Source organism: Astatotilapia calliptera, chromosome 20, assembly GCF_964374335.1.
Source record: "Astatotilapia calliptera chromosome 20, fAstCal68.1, whole genome shotgun sequence".
In the NCBI taxonomy this organism is placed as follows: domain Eukaryota; kingdom Metazoa; phylum Chordata; class Actinopteri; order Cichliformes; family Cichlidae; genus Astatotilapia; species Astatotilapia calliptera.
Window position 1 is genome coordinate 33,650,750 of NC_137441.1, and position 18,584 is coordinate 33,669,333.

The following is an 18,584-nucleotide window of genomic DNA, read 5'->3' on the forward strand; positions in this document are numbered from 1 at the left end:
GGTCAGAAGTGGTGGTGGATAATCATTTGTTGAACTTAAACTATATTGTGACATATTCTGAAACGGGGATGAAGTTCAGGTTTTTCACCTTGAACAGTATAAAAATATCAGGGAAGAGGGGGAAAAGTGGGGAATTAATTAATATGCAGAGTAACAGTGATGTTTGATGCTGACTAGCAAAGTAGGGTTTGTACAAGTTGATGAGAGTACATTTTGTACGTCTATGTAAGTCTTACTCTGTGAACAGTAGCCTCCAAATAACTAAATTAAAGGTCACATTTGATCAGTATTACAAATACCTACCTGCCAACATTCTAGTGGTTTTATGATTGATTGATGCACACTGGCCCACTAGAGACAACAGAGACCTGCTGATATAGACCTTGTATAGAAATGCAATCAAAAGAGAGCCTTTGGGTCTTGGGGTCAAGGAAGAACGAAAGGACACCTACAGAAAGAAACTGGAAACCCACTCCAGCAGAACAATACCAGTGATGTGTAGAGTGGAATGGGGGAAATAACTAGGTTTAAGGTGACAGAAAGACAAACTGGGCCAAATGGAGAGAGCAAACGAGTTTAACGTTTTTTTTCAACAGGTTTAGTTCACACTAAGCTGCTGCTACCTACAAATCCTGGAGTCCACACCTGCTCTGTCTTAGTGATTTGCCCTTCTTTTCCCCAATTGAATTCCATGGATCAGATTCCACCATATTTGATTAACACCCTCTGCTTGACTGTGACATCTGGCCAGGTAAGGAGACAGCTGGAGAAACTGCAACAGGGCAAGGCATCAGAGCTAGCCATCTGTCTGTGATCCTGCGTAACATTTATAATACGAAACAGGAGATGGTAAAGAAAACATCCTGTCTGGTTGGCTGCCCTCATTTCACATTAATATGATGAATGTGCTGGGGAGACTAGACTCATCCCACCTGAGAAGGCTGGTGAAAATAACTCTTGACCCATATAAAGAATTTCAGAAATATAGGATATATAAGGCCTTTATTATCTTATTACCTTTGAAATTGCAAATACAGAATTCTGGTCCTGCTGCAGTCTTAAAGAATTTTAAATTCAGTTAATTATCTTATTCAGTAAGGCAGCTGAAACAAAGTAGTCATGCGTAGTCGTGTACATTTAGCCGGAGGTTGACTTTAGTTCCCCTTTTCCCTGAACAGGACCTCCCAGGTAAAGCATCGCGATTAGCAAACTCTGCCAATCAGGGGCTGTAGCTTGCGGACGCTGGTCCCCGATCAGCCAATCATTAAAAAGTGGGCGGGACTTGTGTTAAGAGCGCTACGCTGATTAACAGGGGGCTGTATAACAGTCAAGTGTAGCACTAAGCATAAAAAACAGAGCAAAAGAAAAAAACTGCAGTGCTGAACATCTGACATTTTAGTCTCACAAATGACGAATAAATTATGTAATTTATTTCCTTATGGGTAGCGAGGCCTCAGCCGTTACACATTCAGCAGTCACTTTCCTGTCCACTGGAGCTAACTGGCTTATCACCGCCTACACACTGCCCACTGGTTTGTCTGACAGCCTCAACAAAACGCCCCCTCCCTCCCTCACCTTGGGAGATGTTGCCGTCTGTGGATGACAGCAGACCTGCAGGACCGAAGCAAGTGGCCGTGCGAGTCTTTTAGAAAGTAGATAAGGGAGAAAAAAGCGTCATATCTAGTGAAGTGGGCTACTTTGTTAGCTTTGCTCCGTGGTGTAGTGCTTCAGCGTCGGTTCGGTCATTTTTAAGCCACGAAGCTTTAGCCAAGAGAGCAAGAAGGCGAAGCTAAGGGTATTAGTTTCAACTCAATCCAGAACCGGCTTTTGTTCCCCCCCTCTCCTCTCCAGTAACAGTATCGATATCACTCGGATGCAATGACAGACACAGTTGTGGACAGCAAGACGGAGGTTAAACAGGGCACGAAATATGTCAAGGAGACCGAAAACGTTGCGGAAAAATATTCCGTGTTGACTGTCAGCAAAAACAGCAGTGATGTGAATATGAACGTTGGAGAAATGACTTCCGCAGCGTTCACCGCAGTCCCCACACTGAAATCCGTCAAGAAGGTAAGAAACGTGATGCTCCCAGCAGTCACTGCCATTGGGCACAGACACAGTAAGGAGGGGATTTCACGTTGGTACGCATCGTGCTGCAGTGAAGTCCAAGTGTAGGCAATGTAATGTACTGTGTTGATGTATTGTTAATAAGGTGCAGTGTGAATGTCTGCTCCAAAGTTGTCATTGGGAATTTTGTTGGAGCTTTAATGCATTCTTGAATGATGGACACTCCATCCCAATGTGAGGTGGGAAGTGCAAAAATAATCTTAAACATTTAAAGTACCCATATTCATGTATCTTAGAAGCCAGCTATTAAGGAAAGCTTTGCTAACTGTCTCATATGTAGTGTTACTCTAATAATACCTTCTACTGTGTTATTACTGGGGTAAGAACATATAATTTTAAAGACAAGATGATTGTTAAAATCTGTCTTCAAGTTGCCTTCCCGTCTGTTTAAAGCACAATGTCAACATTATGCCAGCAGGCAGGAAACAACTAAAAGCCAAGCTGAGCTCTTAAACCTCTGATTTAAGACCTCAGCAAAGTGCAGAACTACTGTGTGAGGGCTAACGCAACTGAGTCTGTGGGGTCCCCCAGTTGAGTAGGGGGTATTTAATCAGGTGTACCCTTGTGTTGTGGGGAAAAAAAATAAATCCACCATAAACTGTAGTTTACAGTTACAGAACCTTGAGATTTGCAAATGTGTAATAACATGGGAACTGAACCTAAACTTTTATCACATTAATGTGTAGTGAGCTCTATATCTGTCTTTAATTAGTTCTCATGTGCAGGTAATGAGGACATCATCAGTGTTAGTTGGAGGAAAGGCATCATGAACATGCAAAAGCAGCACAGGGTGCACCTGTGAGAAGAACCTGTGAATGTTAAGTTTCTTGCGTGTTATATAATCTGAGAAAACAGCAAAAATCCACATGAGGTGGCTCTTCACAGCATCTGGTACCGGCTAGTGGATAATCATGGAACTCCTGATTAGAGGCTTCTTTGTCTGTTTCTCAGAACAAACCTGCTCAAATCTCTGCAGACTCTTCTACCAGGGAAGTTTTTCTGATCATATGAGACTGTGTCACAGAGTGGTGATTAAGCCCTCTGGAACTTTTTAGTTATAATGTCTGGCAACTGTGTTAGTAATATCAGATATATTTCAGTTCCTCAAGGTGACCTCTGACTTCTAATACCCATGGTTCTTTGGGGGTGACTTTGCCTGTGTTTGACACCTATTTTTATGATTCACACATCTGTGTTATGACCTAATGTTAGCTGCTTTGCACTTTTAAATACTCGCATATACACTTATCAGTCATAACATTACGGCCACTTGCCGAATATTGTATTGGTCCCCCTTTTGCTGCTGACCCACTGAGACATGGACTCCACTAGACCCCTAGAAGGTGTGCTGTGATCTCTGGCACTAAGATATTAGCAGCAGATCCTTTAAGTCCTGTAAGATGTGAGTTGGGGCCTCCATGGATCAGCCTTTTTTGTCCAGCACATTCCACAGATGCTCAATTGGATTGAGATCTGAGGAATTTGGAGGCCAAGTCAAGATGTCAAAATTGTTGTGGTCCTCAAACTATTTGTGGCAGGGTGCATTATCCTGCTGAAAGAGGCCTTCAGGGAATACTGTTTCCATGAAAGGGTGTACATTATCTGCAACAATGCTTCGGTGGTATATCTCAAGGTAACATCCATGTGGATGGCAGGACCCAAGGTTTCCCAGCAGAACATTGCCAGCGTAGGGCTGGTTTGCTCTCCTCCCCTAGTGCATCCTGGTGCCAGGTGTTCCCCAGATAAGTGCACCCTGCCATCCATGTGGTATGAAAGAAAATTATACCACATAGAAAATTATTCATCTGATGCTCATGTGCCCATTGTTGGTGCATTTGGGGGTACAGGGGTTCAGCATGGACACCCTGACTGGTCTGCAGCTATGCAGCCCTATAAACAACAACCTGCAATGCTCTGTGTACTCTGACACCTTTCTGTCAGAAAAATCTTCATCAGTTTGAGCTACAGTAGTTCATCTGTTGGATTGGATACACAGGCCAGCCTTCACCCCCCACATGCCTCATTGAGCCTTGCCCTCCAATGACCTTGTCGCTGCTTTGCCACTTTTCTTTCCTTGGACCAGTTTTGATAGATACTGAACACTGCAGACAGGGAACACCCCACAACAGCTGCAGTTTTGGAGATGCTCTGAAACGGTTGTTTACCCTTCATAATGTTCCTTGTCAAACTCAAATCCTTACACTTTTCCATTTTTTTCTGCTTCTAAACTTTGAGGACAAAATGTTCAATAGCTCTCTGATATATTCCACCCACTAACAGGTGCCATGATGAAGAGATAATCAGTGTTATTTACTTCACCTGTCAGTGGTCCTAATATTAAGCCTGATTAGATTTAGATATACCTTGCTACTACCAGGTTGGATACCCCTTTGCCTTCAGACCTATCTTAAGTCTGGCATAGATTCAGCAAGGTGCTAGTTCATATTTATCATGTATAGCATCACACAGTTACTGCAGATTTGTTGAATGCACACCTATAATGTGAATCTCCCCCGTTCCACATTCCAAAGGAGCTCTATTGGATTGAGATTTGGTGACTGTGGAGCCCATTTGAGTGCACTGAACTCACTGTGAAGCCAGTTTGAGATGATTTGAGCTTTGTGAAATGGTGTGTTGTACTGATGGATGAACCCATTAGAAGATGATTACACTGTATTATAAATGGGATGGACATCAGCAGCAGCAGCATTACTCAGGCAGTCTGTGACATTTAGACGATGTGTTCAAAGTGTGCTAAGAAATCTCCCCACATCACCGATGTGAATTGTTTTGAACTTTAGCATGTATTATTAGCCACATGTATTTGCCTAAATTCACTAACTTGCTGCCATGTGATTGGCTGATTAGATATTTGTGCATAACAGGTGCATGAAATGAAAATATCGGCTCATATGTGTTTTAACAAAGAGTATTTCAGCACTCAGGAGTAAACTTACTTCATGCCACCTCAAAAACACAAATGCACAAGTGGTCTCGAGTTCTGTCTTATTACGTAATCAGGGTTGAGCTTACTTTTTTTGTATGATGCCTTAAAGATCCACTTATTAGAATTCTATAAGGCTCATCAAAAAACAGTGTTCAGACTGAAACATCTGACTTACCTTGTTAAAGGAACAGTAGGTTTTTCTCGCCCTTAAACTCACTCATAAGTAAGCTACAAGCAATGTATCATTACGCAGTGTGGAAAAATTGCACTAGGTATGTTTGTTATTCCTGTCATCTTGTCTTTGTGGCTGGATTTGTGAATTGAGTAAGTTTAACCAAAGTGTGTTTATAATAATTGATAAATAACTGAATAATAAAAACACCTGTTTTCTCAACATCGTAGATTTCAAGCTGCTAGCTCACAGAATGCAATAATGTGTGGACTGTGAGCCGCCTCAGGGTGCCTGATGAGAACATATTGGATTGTAGGAATGTGAACTGTGCTTATGAAAACAAAGCACTGTGTTATGAATAAATGTGAGAGCCCGGTGTCAAACTGAGCAGTCTGTTTGCTTAAAAAAAAAAGAAGAATGATTAAAGAAATTACTGTAAATGACTGGAAAGAGTGTCAATCTGATTGAAATCACAATAAATGACATATTGAAAAGAAGACTTAGAACTCAGCAGAACTACTACATTGAAAGGTGACGTGAGTAAACAAAGTCAATGCTACAAATTAAAAACGAGTGAGTTAGCGTGAGGGCAGATGAGTCAGAGAACACCAATCCTCTGCCTCCTCTCTCTCTGAATCCATCTAATGGTTATGTAATACGCCCCCTGGGAATGGGACTTGCTCACCGTGAATCTGTTCATGCATCATCATATTTATCTGATTCCTGTGGGCTGCTTTGTAGGATCTGAAATGTGATGATACCTTAGCTTCACTATCTCATCCTGCGTGTCTGCCAACATTATGGAAGAGATTCATGAAGGTCAAACATAACTTTTCCGCTCCTGGTAAGTGGTAACGAAGACTGGAAAATGTAGTGTGGTAAAACAGCACAGCAAAGAAAATGGGTAAAGTTAAAGGTGAAGCAGGGGCTCAAGCAGGGATGATTTGGGTTGCCCTGCTGCCAGAATCGGATACAGAGACATTCACATTCATCTCTAAAGACACAGACATGAGTGTGCTTTGAAAAAATGTAAAGATAAAATGTACCAGGTACATTCTGTGTTACATGTGTAAACTTACAGTCATTTCCAGTGAAGGAAAAGTCATCATGAGGTTAAAAATAAAGCACATTCAGTAGTTTTACCATTTTCTATGTTCTAGGTTTTGCCCTTGGCATTCACTAAGTACAGTACAGGTACAGTTTAATTACAGTATTTGTTATCAGGAGTTTGGATTTCTTAATAAACAGTGCAGTAAGATAATCCAGGGGAAAAACAACTTGACAGTAAGATTAGGATTCTGAACTGCTTTAGGACTTATGCTCTTTACTTATGTAAAGGTTGGATAGTCTTGGAGAAAGGATTAGTAGAGTTGTATTTTTTTCACAACACTGTAATCGGTCATGCATGTGTTGATCTAAACAGGTGCCTTTGCGCACCAAACGAAGTACCCTGATTTGAAAACTGCAACTGGACTTCACTCCTTTGAGTGTGTCACTGCACCATTTTTACTTATATAAATATTGCAGGCCACATGTCTTTGAACCTGTTTTAATCACTGTGAGTAGTCTGTATACAAAGATCAGGTGATGTGGATAAGACTGTATGCCTTTTCCGCAGGGCAGTGATTTAGAGCACTAGCTGTGTCTGACTAAGTAGCTAGCGTCGCCTTATGTCAGGCCTACATTGAGCCCTTACAACACTGACTGAAAGTCACACTCCACAGCTTAAGTCTTTGACCTGGCCTGCTATCTAGGAGAGAAAGGGTATTTTTAGCTTTAGGGACTGCATGGGACACGTATTGATGCAGCAGAAGGCTAATGGAAACAGAGTTTAATTCCTTCTGTCAATCTCTGTTTACCTTAGTTGTGCAAATCAGGCGCATAGGTGTAAAATAAGAGCTGAGGCAAATTTGTTTATTACTTTGTGTGCACGTGATTTTGAAACGGTTCTCGTTCGTGCGCAACCTACATATATACCTGAATCTTTTTGCATGTGCTGCCTCAGCAATTAAAAACTCACCATAACATACAACCTGCAGATTTTAGCGTTAAGTTTTCAAGGGCATAACTGGAGAGACTAAAGAGAAAGAGAAGCTTGGTTGGAATAAACCCTCCCTTTCTCTTTAGGTCTTTCTCTCTCTCTCATTCTCTCTCCAGGTTGGCCATTAGAAATCATGATAATAGGTGGGAACCTCCCCCTGGCTCTGCCTGGGAGTGTTCTGGGATAATAGCATCAGGGACACCTAGTACTACTGCACAGAGGACACACAGCAACAGGCAGATAGGCTGGAAAACGGAAGAAACAATGGCACACAAGCATGGGCATGGGCATGGGAGAGAAAGGGTGAGTTGCTGCTAATGTATCACTGAGAACTTCTTCTAGATACTAGATAGCTCAAACACACAGGAGCCTTAGTATTTTTTGGCAGTCGCAGGTTTTTGTCTTCTTCCTGCAGTTAACAGAAACTTTTTTTTCCCCTTGAAACATAAATTTCAGTTTACCTGCAGGGAGTAGCGCAATTTTTCCTAGTAAACACCAAGGTTATTCACACAGGTTCCCCGTGTAGGCGTAGTGGAAACATAATGCTGTCTTCACCAACGCTGAGTAATTCATCATTAATTCGATTAGCCTCTTGATTTTGGTCTGAATATTGAGAAAGAACAATTCAGTAAAGCTCAAGAGACTGTGTGAAATGTCTGTTGAATCCTCAAGGCTGCAAAGTGATGCAAAGTAAACATAAAAGTACTCATGTTGACATATTTTGCGAACATATGAGATGGAGCACACTCACAGTTGTGAAAACAGAGACATGCAGAGCTCTCCTGAGCTTAGCCTGTCTCACAGGCTTCTTGAGTTTCTTTATACCGACACGGTAGGTTTCTGAAGCCCAGGTGTCACTGCTCATGGAAAGAGGCGTTGTGGGTTAAAATGCTGAGTAAATAAGGTTAGTTTTGACCACACATTTTAAGTTAATGAAGATCATTGTAATTAGGATAAAAGCAGAGAATTAAAGTTATGGTTATGTTGGGGTGTTTTCCCTAGTGATTGTGCATTATGCTGATGCTAGCCCATTCAATCAGCCTCAGCTTTTTGGGGGATTTTGTTGATGTGAAGTCATGTGTAGCTGTTGCATCCACCCGTAAAACGTTCTATCAGAACTAAATTTGTATGTATAAAGAAAATCTGTTAATTTGATTTTGTTCCAGTAATGCGTTATTACTCTTCATAATTGTTAAGAGTACGCTCTACCTGAAGGACATAGCTACAGGTTGATGTATGTGCAGTGTACACACACATACTCGAGTGTGATCCGACTCACTCTTGTTAATCTGGGATACATGTGTTCCCGGATTCTTCATCTGTGTGTTGTGTCAACTCTGTCAGTCTGCACTTGAGTTTGCAGTCCAAACACATGATATGAAGATTTAAATAGGAGACAGAGGGAATTCTGTGCATTGCCACAATTTATCACTGACTCATAGTAAATGTTTATGGTAGAGTTGTGTAAAGATCTATCCTTCTGAAATCCTCACTCCTCGACTGCATGACCATGAAGACTACGAAGAATTAAAAAGCTCAAGAAATAAGAATACCTTTGAATAGGTGTCATGAACTTTGGACATGGTCAAGTGAACAATTTTCTTGTAACATTTTTCATGGAAAAAAGTATTTTGTGCGTGGACACTAGGCATGCTTTTATGACATTATACAATGTTGTGATGTTAAACAGTGTTGTGAGGAAGACACGTGGCACAATATCATGGATGAGGTCACAGACTTTACACAAAGACACGGGTAGAAATTATTGGAAAGGCAGACAGTGATAGTACATAGTAATGTTTAGGTAACATTGCTTTTGTTGGTCCTTCCATGGAAGATAATGGTCATACTTACCAAGCTTGCTAAACTTGCAGTAGTTGTTTTTCTGTCATCATTAGGTTACAAAATTAAACAAAACAAAAAGGTACCAGAAATATTACCTATAATATAAGCACTGAGTAACTGAGCTGCCTGTGATGTTGGCCTAAACTGTGTCTTTCATACAGTCCTCTATTTACCGTTCTGTGACCAGTTAAAATCAGTTCTCCAGTGCTTTGGTTTAGAGATTCAACAGTTTAGACTTTAATCAAATGCCTGGCTAGAAAATAGCCACACTAGCTGTTTGGTGATCCAATTTATCTTTTTCCAGATCTTTCATCTTGGGCCCTTTGAAGGCTTGGATTGACACGATGAATCACAACCAACAATAACTGAAGCGCATGCATTTGAACAAAACATAAATCACAAGGGAACATCTAAAAATAAGCATCAGCACCCTTGTTCTTGATCCACCTGTGATTTCCTGTAACAAGCTGATTTATCTTTAGAAGGGATAATAACAGAAACAGGACAATGAATGCAAACATAAACTAATGAAGTGTGAAGGTACGGTGTAAGGTATAGTGTCATCACTTTTAAGATGTGAAACACGATGATACTTTGTCCTATTGACCTCCACTTGTCCCATTGACGTCCGATAAATCCATAGAGATAGAAGATTTCAAATATCAAATCGCTAAATAAATGGATTGTTTTGTTTTTTGATGTTTACACTGTGTGGCATTTTCCTTGGCTCTCTGTAGATTCAGTTTGCGAATGCAGAGGACAAACAGGAATTCAGCAAGTATCCGACCAAGGCAGGGCGCCGCTCGCTGTCACGGTCCATCTCGCAGTCCTCCACAGACAGCTACAGCTCAGGTACTTTCACTTTCATTGCTGAAAACTGAGCAATTACTTCAGTCATACATAAAACAAAACAAAACATTTTTTGTATGTTTTTGAAGTTCACTTAACAGTTCTTTGATTGAGTTATGTTTGCATGTCCACCTGGAAAAGCTATTCATATACATCACAAAAATACACACTGTAGCTCCAGCTTTTACACAATGCATTGAAAGCATAAATTTCACAACTGGCTCTTTTGTGTGCTTTACCACAAAAGTGACCTATTGTGTTCTCTATTTGTAAGCTGCATCCTACACTGACAGCTCCGATGATGAAACTTCTCCCCGGGACAAAGCCCAGGTCAACACCCACGGCAGCAGCGACTTCTGTGTGAAGAACATCAAACAAGCTGAATTTGGGCGCCGAGAAATTGAAATTGCAGAACAAGGTATGTATGCATCAGACCTCACTGGCGCATTGTGGACATTTCAAAGATGAAAGATTTTTACCTATGATTGTCTGTACTTTGATCATAACAGGTTAAAGTTTTCTTATGAAATCCTTTTTTCAAACAGGATGATGTAGTTTAAATTTAAAAGATGGCCACATATTGATTTTTATCGTGATGCAGGTGTGTAATAGGGTAGTTATGTAACTACACTGTTACACACTATATGTATTCCTTCATTGTTCGTCATCTTTTATTAATTTAAAATATAGATTACCTGGTGTCTGTGGTTTATGACCCAAAGCTGGTGTTATTTGGAACATGATGATATTTCATTTGATCTTTTCTTCACAATTCAAAACACAATGGTGTGGTTTCTTTTGCTGTTTCTCTGTTCTTGTCTGCCTTTCTGCCTGTTTACATTATCCATGTGAGAGATAAGTAGGCGTAAGCGCCTGGCAAGTGCTGTTCAGCCTTAAAACCTTGGTTGCAACAGCTGTTGCTAACGTTGTTGTTCAGTTAGTACCCATTTTACAGCCATGTACTGCACATCCGCCTTCTAGGTATCGTTTGTTTTTGAATTCGAAAAGGTCTTTCCTTCTTATCTCGCCCAAAACAAAACCTGGCCTTTGTGTCCTCTCAGGTACCATTAACTGCTGCTTGATCTGTTCGTCCACAGACATGTCTGCCCTGATCTCCTTGAGGAAGAGAGCCCAGGGGGAGAAGCCACTGGCTGGGGCGAAGATAGTAGGCTGTACCCATATCACTGCTCAGACAGCAGTACGTCCGGTCATCCTACTCATCAGCGGTCCCTTTAATGTGACATCTTTTTCTCTTCTTATGTCTGTTACTTTTTTCTTTATCTTCATATTTCATTGGTCCTTCTCAGGTCCTGATTGAAACTCTGGTAGCACTTGGGGCCCAGTGTCGCTGGACTGCTTGTAACATTTACTCCACTCAAAATGAGGTGGCTGCTGCTCTTGCAGAGACGGGTAAGTATAATAAAGAAGCAAGAAGAGGCCTATTAACAATAGGGTGGAACAAAAAATATGTAATTCCAAATAACTATGTACTATCTAACATAAAATAAAGTATTTTTCTTTGCTTTATTGCTCATAAGGTTAGATGAACCCAAAGAAAGCTTAAAACTTAAGAGCACTTTGCACCTCTCCTTTCACTGTGTAATGTGCACTAATGTAGCTGTGGCTCATGCTGTCTTTGCCTGTAATTATGTGTGCTTTGTTTCCTGCAGGGGTACCTGTGTTTGCATGGAAGGGTGAATCAGAGGACGACTTCTGGTGGTGTATTGATCGCTGTGTCAACACTGAAGGCTGGCAGGCCAATATGGTATTACCTGGATAGTCATGTGATGAATGTAATGCCTGTCTTAATCTCTCGCTCTTTTCTGTGTGCACATCTTCCATGTTGACTTTTTCCCCCCCATAGATCCTGGATGATGGTGGAGACTTAACCCACTGGGTTTACAAGAAGTATCCCAGCGTCTTTAAAAAAGCCAGGGGCATTGTGGAGGAGAGTGTCACTGGTGTTCACAGGTCAGATGAGGTCGCAAATCTAGAGCTTTAGTGGAGTTTACATTTTATCTGCAGCACGTGCCTTTTTGTATTTTGAACTGCAATTTCTGTCTGGTAATTCTTTTTGGTTCACATTGGTTTCATTATAAAATATGTCAGTAAGACCCAGGCTGTATATTCTTTACAGCATAGACATGTGCGTATGGCAGCTTATTATGAATTATAAATAATTAAGCTTGTCGCAGTGTTTTTGAGCCATTTAATACTCATCAGCTCTTTGCAGATTCAGTACTGCATATACTGACAACAAAATATAAAAGTCAAACTAATGTAAATACTTAATAAATTAAAAGATAAAGGACAAATCATTGTGCTGTGACAAGTGCACTGGTTAGAACTTAAATTATCATTAATGGATATTTTTTTAAAATTTAAAAATTTTTCTAATTAGAATTTTATATCAGTTGTGTAAAACATTTTTAAAATGATCAAAATATATGCTAAACAAACTAACTATACTGCTATTAGCACTACAGTGGCAGTTACAGGATCTAATTACCTGAACATAACTGGGATGTACTGTTCAGCACGTAGCAGCCAACAAATACAAATAATTTGCAGCAGTGCTTTTCACACACGGATTTGACTTTTAGTGGAGTGTGTTTGGTACCTATGTCTTGAACACGACTCTACTTTAGAGTTTAAAATAAATCTAGAAACTATCCAACATAGTCATGCCCTCTGCGTTTTACTTTTTTTTAACTAAGCTGCTTTTAATCCTTTTTTTTTTTTAATTGGTATTTCCTTATTTTATTTTTTTGGAGATAGAGATGCACTAGAAGCAATTTAAGCTCTCAGTGAATACATTTCATGATGAATGACTTTGAATGAATGGCTTTGTCAACAGAAATTGGACCTGTATCAAAGGCCATTATATAAGTCATATTCAGGTTTTTTTATGCACAGACTAATTTTTTGGTCATAGGTAAGGACAAATAAAAATCACCAGCACTGCTTTAAAATTATTTTCTGTTTAGTTTTGCTTATTGGAGTTTTATGTGCTCAAGCATAATGTTAGTTTTTGTGTAGCAAATGGTTTAAAATGACAGGAGAATGCATACATTTCTGTTAGTTTTACTGATCAGCTGTGATTAGATGATGGGAGAATATTTGAAAAGCATGGCAAAGCTCAAATGCTGGGCACAGCAACTCTGCGGTATATGCAAAGCTCTCAGTGGACTTCATTAGCCAGATATTCTGCCAAGTGTAAGGTCACACAGAATTGCATCCACGTTTGTGTGGAAAGATTCACGTGTGTTCGGCCAGCATATATGCCTGAACATGTTTTCCCCATGTGTCCTTTCAGACTGTACCAGCTGTCTAAGGCTGGCAAGCTGTGTGTGCCCGCCATGAACGTGAACGACTCGGTTACCAAGCAGAAATTCGACAACCTTTACTGCTGCCGTGAATCTATCCTCGATGGGTGAGGAAAATTAATCACCAAGAAAGTTGCTGTTATGAGGTTTTGTTGTATTTGGAGCAATATGGTCACAATGATGTGTCGCTTTGGTTGTCTTTGCCAGCTTGAAGAGGACTACGGATATTATGTTTGGAGGCAAACAAGTGGTTGTGTGTGGGTATGGAGAGGTGAATCATTCTTTTATTAAATTTTTTTTTACCTTTAGATGGAATGACTTTAACAAGTCCAGCAGATCTTTTTAGTGCACTGTCTTGTGCTCTTTAGGTGGGGAAAGGCTGCTGCACTGCTCTCAAAGCTCTCGGAGCCATTGTGTGCATCACAGAGATTGACCCCATCTGTGCCCTGCAAGCATGGTGACTCACTGACTCTCACTATTTAGCATTGCTCACCTGTGCATTGCAAGCTACAAACAAGTGAATATTATCAGTGGATTTTTCCTTTCTTTCTTTCTTTTTTTTCTAATCTGGTCTTCTATAATATGCGTGTTCACACAGCATGGACGGTTTCCGAGTGGTCAAGCTGAGCGAGGTCATTCGGCAGATGGACGTGGTGATAACTTGCACTGGTACTGTACCCCATGCTGTAACATCCATTACTTCTGCTTTGATAATCACAACATTTTCAGCATGTGTCTTTTTAAATATTACAGTTAAGGGCTTTGGGTGAAAACCAAATTTTTTAAAGTCAAAATGCTCAGATGCTCTTTGGTTTTGTGTGTTGACAGCAATATGAACACCAGTACAGATATAGCTGTAACTCCACCGCTATAGCAGCAGCACAAGTTTAAATTTGATCTTCGTTGGCTTATTCTCTCTTCGGTGACTCTGTTAACAACACCTTACGTGTGTTTTTCTTCAAATACAGGCAACAAGAATGTCGTCACCAGAGAACAGCTTGACCGAATGAAGAATGGCTGCATCGTCTGCAATATGGGACACTCCAATACTGAGATTGATGTGGTAAACTTCAAACAAATAACCCCACAAATACCCAATGGATTTTAAAAGCTTCTTACGCACGGTCACTTAGAATAAACAGTAGGGGAGCCTAAATAAGTGAAAGTGAAAGGTTAAGGTGTGAAAATTCAGGCACTAAATGACAAGTAAAACACAGAAAGGAGTCTGTAAACAAAAAAACATCCTGTTCTCTGTGTTGTTAAATTTTCAGTCAAAAATGAAATTTGAAAATGATCAAAAGTGACTTAATTTGTTTTTCCTCATTGAATTTCCTGTGGCTTGAATATCTCAATTTAAACATCCATAAGTAACATCTCTGTGTGCCCCTTTGATCCAAAACATACAGTAAAGATTGCAAGTTTGACTATGACACAGTTTTTGTAGTTTCGCCTCTGTTCACCATCACACGCAGGAAATGTATAAAAACTATTCTTTCAAATACGTCAACATTTTCAGAGGCTCAAAAATAATCTGACACACTGAAAAAATGTAAATATAATGATTTTTTAAATACTTGGATTCAAATCCTTTGGAGTCAATGACAGCCTGAAGTCTAGAACACATTAACATCACCAAATGTGTGTGTTTCTCATTTGACATGCTCTGCTAGGCCTTTACTGCAGCCACATTCAAGTTGCTGCTTGTTTGTGGGTCACTCTTAGGTTTTGTATTCAGTAACTGAACACAAAACTGGCTCTGCTGGTGAGTGACTTGGCCATTGAAGAATTTCCCATTTCTTTAAATTGAGAAACTCTTTGGTAGTTTTTGCAGCATTCTTTGGGACATTATCCATTTGCTCGATCAGTTTTGCAACATTTGGCTGAATCTGAGCAGAAAGTATATCCCTGTATACAATTAATCCTGCTACTTCTATCAATCACAACAACAAACATTAGTGACCCAGTTCCACTGGCAGGCAGCCATGCATACCCATCCCATAACACTGTTGCCACCATGTTCGAAGGTTAGTATGGTATGTTTTGGAATTATGAACTTTTTCTCTCCTTCTTCAGACTTTTCTTTTCCCATCATTCCGGTACGAGTTCATCTAGGTTTCATACACCCAAAGATGTTTTTTCCAGAACCGTGCAGGCTTTTTTTTAGATGTTTTCTGGCAAAGTCTAATCTGGACTTCCTCATTCTCGAGTGTCACTAGTGGTTTGCACCTTGTTGTGAACACTGTATTTACATTCATAAAGGTGTTTCTTGATTGTAGATTTTGACAATAACACAGCTACCTCCTTGAGAGTGATGTTCACTTGGTTAGTTGTTTTCTGTAATCTCTCAGGCCTTTTGCTGTCACTAAGGTGGCCAGTGCATTCATTGAGACTGTTGATTTGGTGACTGCTGAAATATTTGCTCTTTCTCTGATGCCTTTGTTTAATTTTTTCAGCTTTCACCTTCTGCAACGAGCTCGAGTCAAGAGCATGAAAAGTTAACCAATAGAAGTTCAACACTAATAAAAAGGGAACAGTCCTCACATGACCACGAAATTGCTTGTCAACCAGTACTCCAAGTCCTTTTGATCCTCTGAAAATGGGCGACTGTGTATAAAAATGGCTGCAATTTCCTAAACAGTTAGTGTAATACTTTTGTTAAATCTCTTAAATTAAAGCTTAAAGCCTCCACCTTGTTCACATCTTGATTCTCTCTTTTTAGTTTTAAGATCTGCTGTGATGCAGAGTGTAGAGGTGCACAGAGGTAAAACTAGAAAAATTGTGTGATTGTATGAATGCTTATGGACTTGGCTGTACTTCTCAATTTTTGTGAATTAATTGGAAGAAGTTTCTAATTCAAGGAGTTCCACTATTCTTTGTTTACATGGTAACATAGCCACATGGAAATGTTCGCACAATGGTGTTTACGTCTTTTGTCCTCAGGCAAGCCTGCGCAGCCCCGAGCTGACCTGGGAGAGGGTTCGCTCTCAGGTCGACCACATCATCTGGCCTGATGGAAAGAGGGTCGTCCTGCTGGCAGAGGTAGCTTTCCTCAATAGTCTTCACAAAACTGTCTTTTAAATTCTCAAAAATTTGTGTTTGTATCGCTCATAACTAGGTTGAAACAGGAGTTTGTTCAGCACTAAACAGTTTTGTCAGACATCTTGTATTTTTTTTTTCCAGGGTCGCCTCTTAAATCTGAGCTGCTCCACAGTGCCGACATTTGTGTTGTCTATCACTGCAACAACTCAGGTTAGTAATTTCTACTCTTCCTTTAGAGCCAGTGTCAGTAACTTCTTGGGCGAGTAAATAACAGTGTCCCTTCTTACTAAACTACCTGCAGTCTGCAGGCACATAGTTTCCTAGATTGTGAGTCATGTAAACACTGTGTGCTCTGTGTTTTGTAGGCCCTGGCACTGATTGAGTTGTTTAATGCTCCAGAAGGACGTTACAAACAGGATGTGTATCTCCTTCCAAAGAAAATGGGTAAGAATCAGCCTTGTTTAAACTGAAACTGTGCTACTTTGGTATAGAAATGATAAGCAGTATGCAAGTGTGGATCACAATAGTTGTGAAGTCTAATTAGTTTTTACTGTTTCTCTGAAAGGCTGCTCATTGTTGCCACCCTGTGGCTTCACTAAAAAGATCACATCACACACATTTTGTCTCTTTCCCCCAGACGAGTATGTGGCCAGTTTGCACCTACCCAACTTTGATGCCCACCTGACAGAGCTGACTGACGAGCAGGCCAAATACATGGGCCTCAACAAGAATGGCCCTTTCAAACCTAATTATTACCGGTAGGTGCTCCTGCCTTTTTCTGCTTCTATTATCACGCACCAGTCCATATTTTCACTTTTTAAACTGGTATTTAATTAAACTCTCTTTTTGTTTTGTTTTTTTCTCTACAGGTATTAATGAGAATGCCCGATCCTCAACGCACAGTTACCCTGCAACAAACAGAGATATCTATTTTATTTTCTAAATAGCTACAGAATGGAGGAATTATTTTACTTATGCTGAATGTAACTTATTAAAAGCACCTCAGAAGTAGAGTTAAATGATAAAAAAGGACGAGTTAAGGCATGTAGAAAACATATAACCAACTAACATTTTACACGTCTTGTCAGGTGTTTAAACAAAAGCCTACTTGCATGCTATGATGTATGTGCACGTATTTAGTTGCTTCAGATTATGTTACTAGATCACAGAGTTGCTGATTTGTTTACCCCATTTACGCACAGTGCCAAATGATGGCCGTAAGAATGAAACAGAGGATACCTTTTCGATTTTGTCTACCGTGACATTAAGATTTGCCAGGTACATTCCATGAGCCAGAGTTTAGGCTGAGCCAAAACAAACTCTGTGTTACAACTTAGATTATTTTAGAAATGTTTGTTTTTATATATACGTCAAATAATCTGTTTCAATGGTATCTGCATACATGCCCTAAAAGGTAACATCCAGTCATCCTTTATTATAGCAGTGATGATGATGAACTGTTGCCTGTTACATAAACAAAATGATGAAGTCTTGTTTATTCACGTCTTGTGATCAAGTAATGTCGTTTTGCTAATGACAGATTAAGATGTTGTTTTATGTCTGGGTGTGGAGCAGCTGATGTCTTTCCTAAAAAGGCAGTTGGAGAAGATTTACAGAGAGCTGGTAAAACACTTTTTGACTGCTTTATCTTCCCTCATTTCATCCCAAGTTTCCATTTGCTCACTTTAATTCCAGACGCCTCACTGAAGAGTTTTTCTGACTGGATAGTACCTTTGAGGCCATGATATGAATGTGCCTTTTAAATGATTTATAACAACATAATACTAGCGCTGAGCTTAATTATATGAACCATTCCTTTTTGTAAAACTGCATTTATTAGAAGTACATTAACTGTCTTCCTTCCACTGCTTCTGGTTGTAAGTATAACTATAATGTATGAGCTGTGTGTTGGCAAAATATATATATATATATATTAGACTTTATGTCAGGCATATGATTGTAGTCGTCTTAATTTGATCCAACAAGATCACTTTAATATTTCATGTGATCAAAATGACATAAGTGTATACTATCTATGTAAACGATTGCATTAAATCAGCAATAAAGCGAGTCTTTTTACCATGACAAACTGAGAACAGAAAATGAAGGAGAGGCCTTTTGTGAGTCCCTGGCTCAGTAGGTAAATATTTTGGGGATAAAACTGACATTCATGGGTGCTCACACTTCAACATAACACATCACAATTCCTAAATGTGCCTTACTGCCACATTCTCCACA

General features: G+C 39.9%; 1 protein-coding gene across 2 annotated transcripts; it reads left to right on the forward strand.

Annotated features, from left to right (window-relative positions):
* Positions 1-1,578: 1,578 nt before the first annotated feature.
* Positions 1,579-18,449, forward strand: ahcyl1 (adenosylhomocysteinase-like 1). 2 transcript variants are annotated; one of them, XM_026153251.2, is made up of 17 exons: positions 1,579-2,070; positions 9,870-9,984; positions 10,256-10,399; positions 11,079-11,179; positions 11,289-11,391; positions 11,652-11,746; positions 11,846-11,952; positions 13,298-13,414; positions 13,515-13,578; positions 13,676-13,764; positions 13,906-13,976; positions 14,276-14,370; positions 16,248-16,346; positions 16,488-16,556; positions 16,712-16,790; positions 16,984-17,104; positions 17,216-18,449. In XM_026153251.2, the coding sequence occupies exons 1-17, from the start codon at positions 1,879-1,881 to the stop codon at positions 17,220-17,222; spliced, it is 1,668 nt and encodes a 555-aa protein (XP_026009036.1). In that variant the 5' UTR covers positions 1,579-1,878; the 3' UTR covers positions 17,223-18,449. The 2 variants fall into 2 exon arrangements, with proteins under 2 accessions (XP_026009036.1, XP_026009038.1); XM_026153253.2 differs by lacking the exon at positions 1,579-2,070 and adding an exon at positions 7,438-7,590.
* The last annotated feature ends 135 nt before the right edge of the window (positions 18,450-18,584 follow it).

What these genes read in the sequence shown, in the direction of transcription:
- ahcyl1 (XM_026153251.2), top strand. Translation starts at nt 1,879, where the DNA reads ATGACAGACACAGTTGTGGACAGCAAGACGGAGGTTAAACAGGGCACG. An exon ending in CGTGAATCTATCCTCGATGG is followed by an intron (nt 13,415 to 13,514) that starts GTGAGGAAAATT and finishes TGTCTTTGCCAG; the next exon opens with CTTGAAGAGGACTACGGATA. An exon ending in CTATCACTGCAACAACTCAG is followed by an intron (nt 16,557 to 16,711) that starts GTTAGTAATTTC and finishes TGTGTTTTGTAG; the next exon opens with GCCCTGGCACTGATTGAGTT.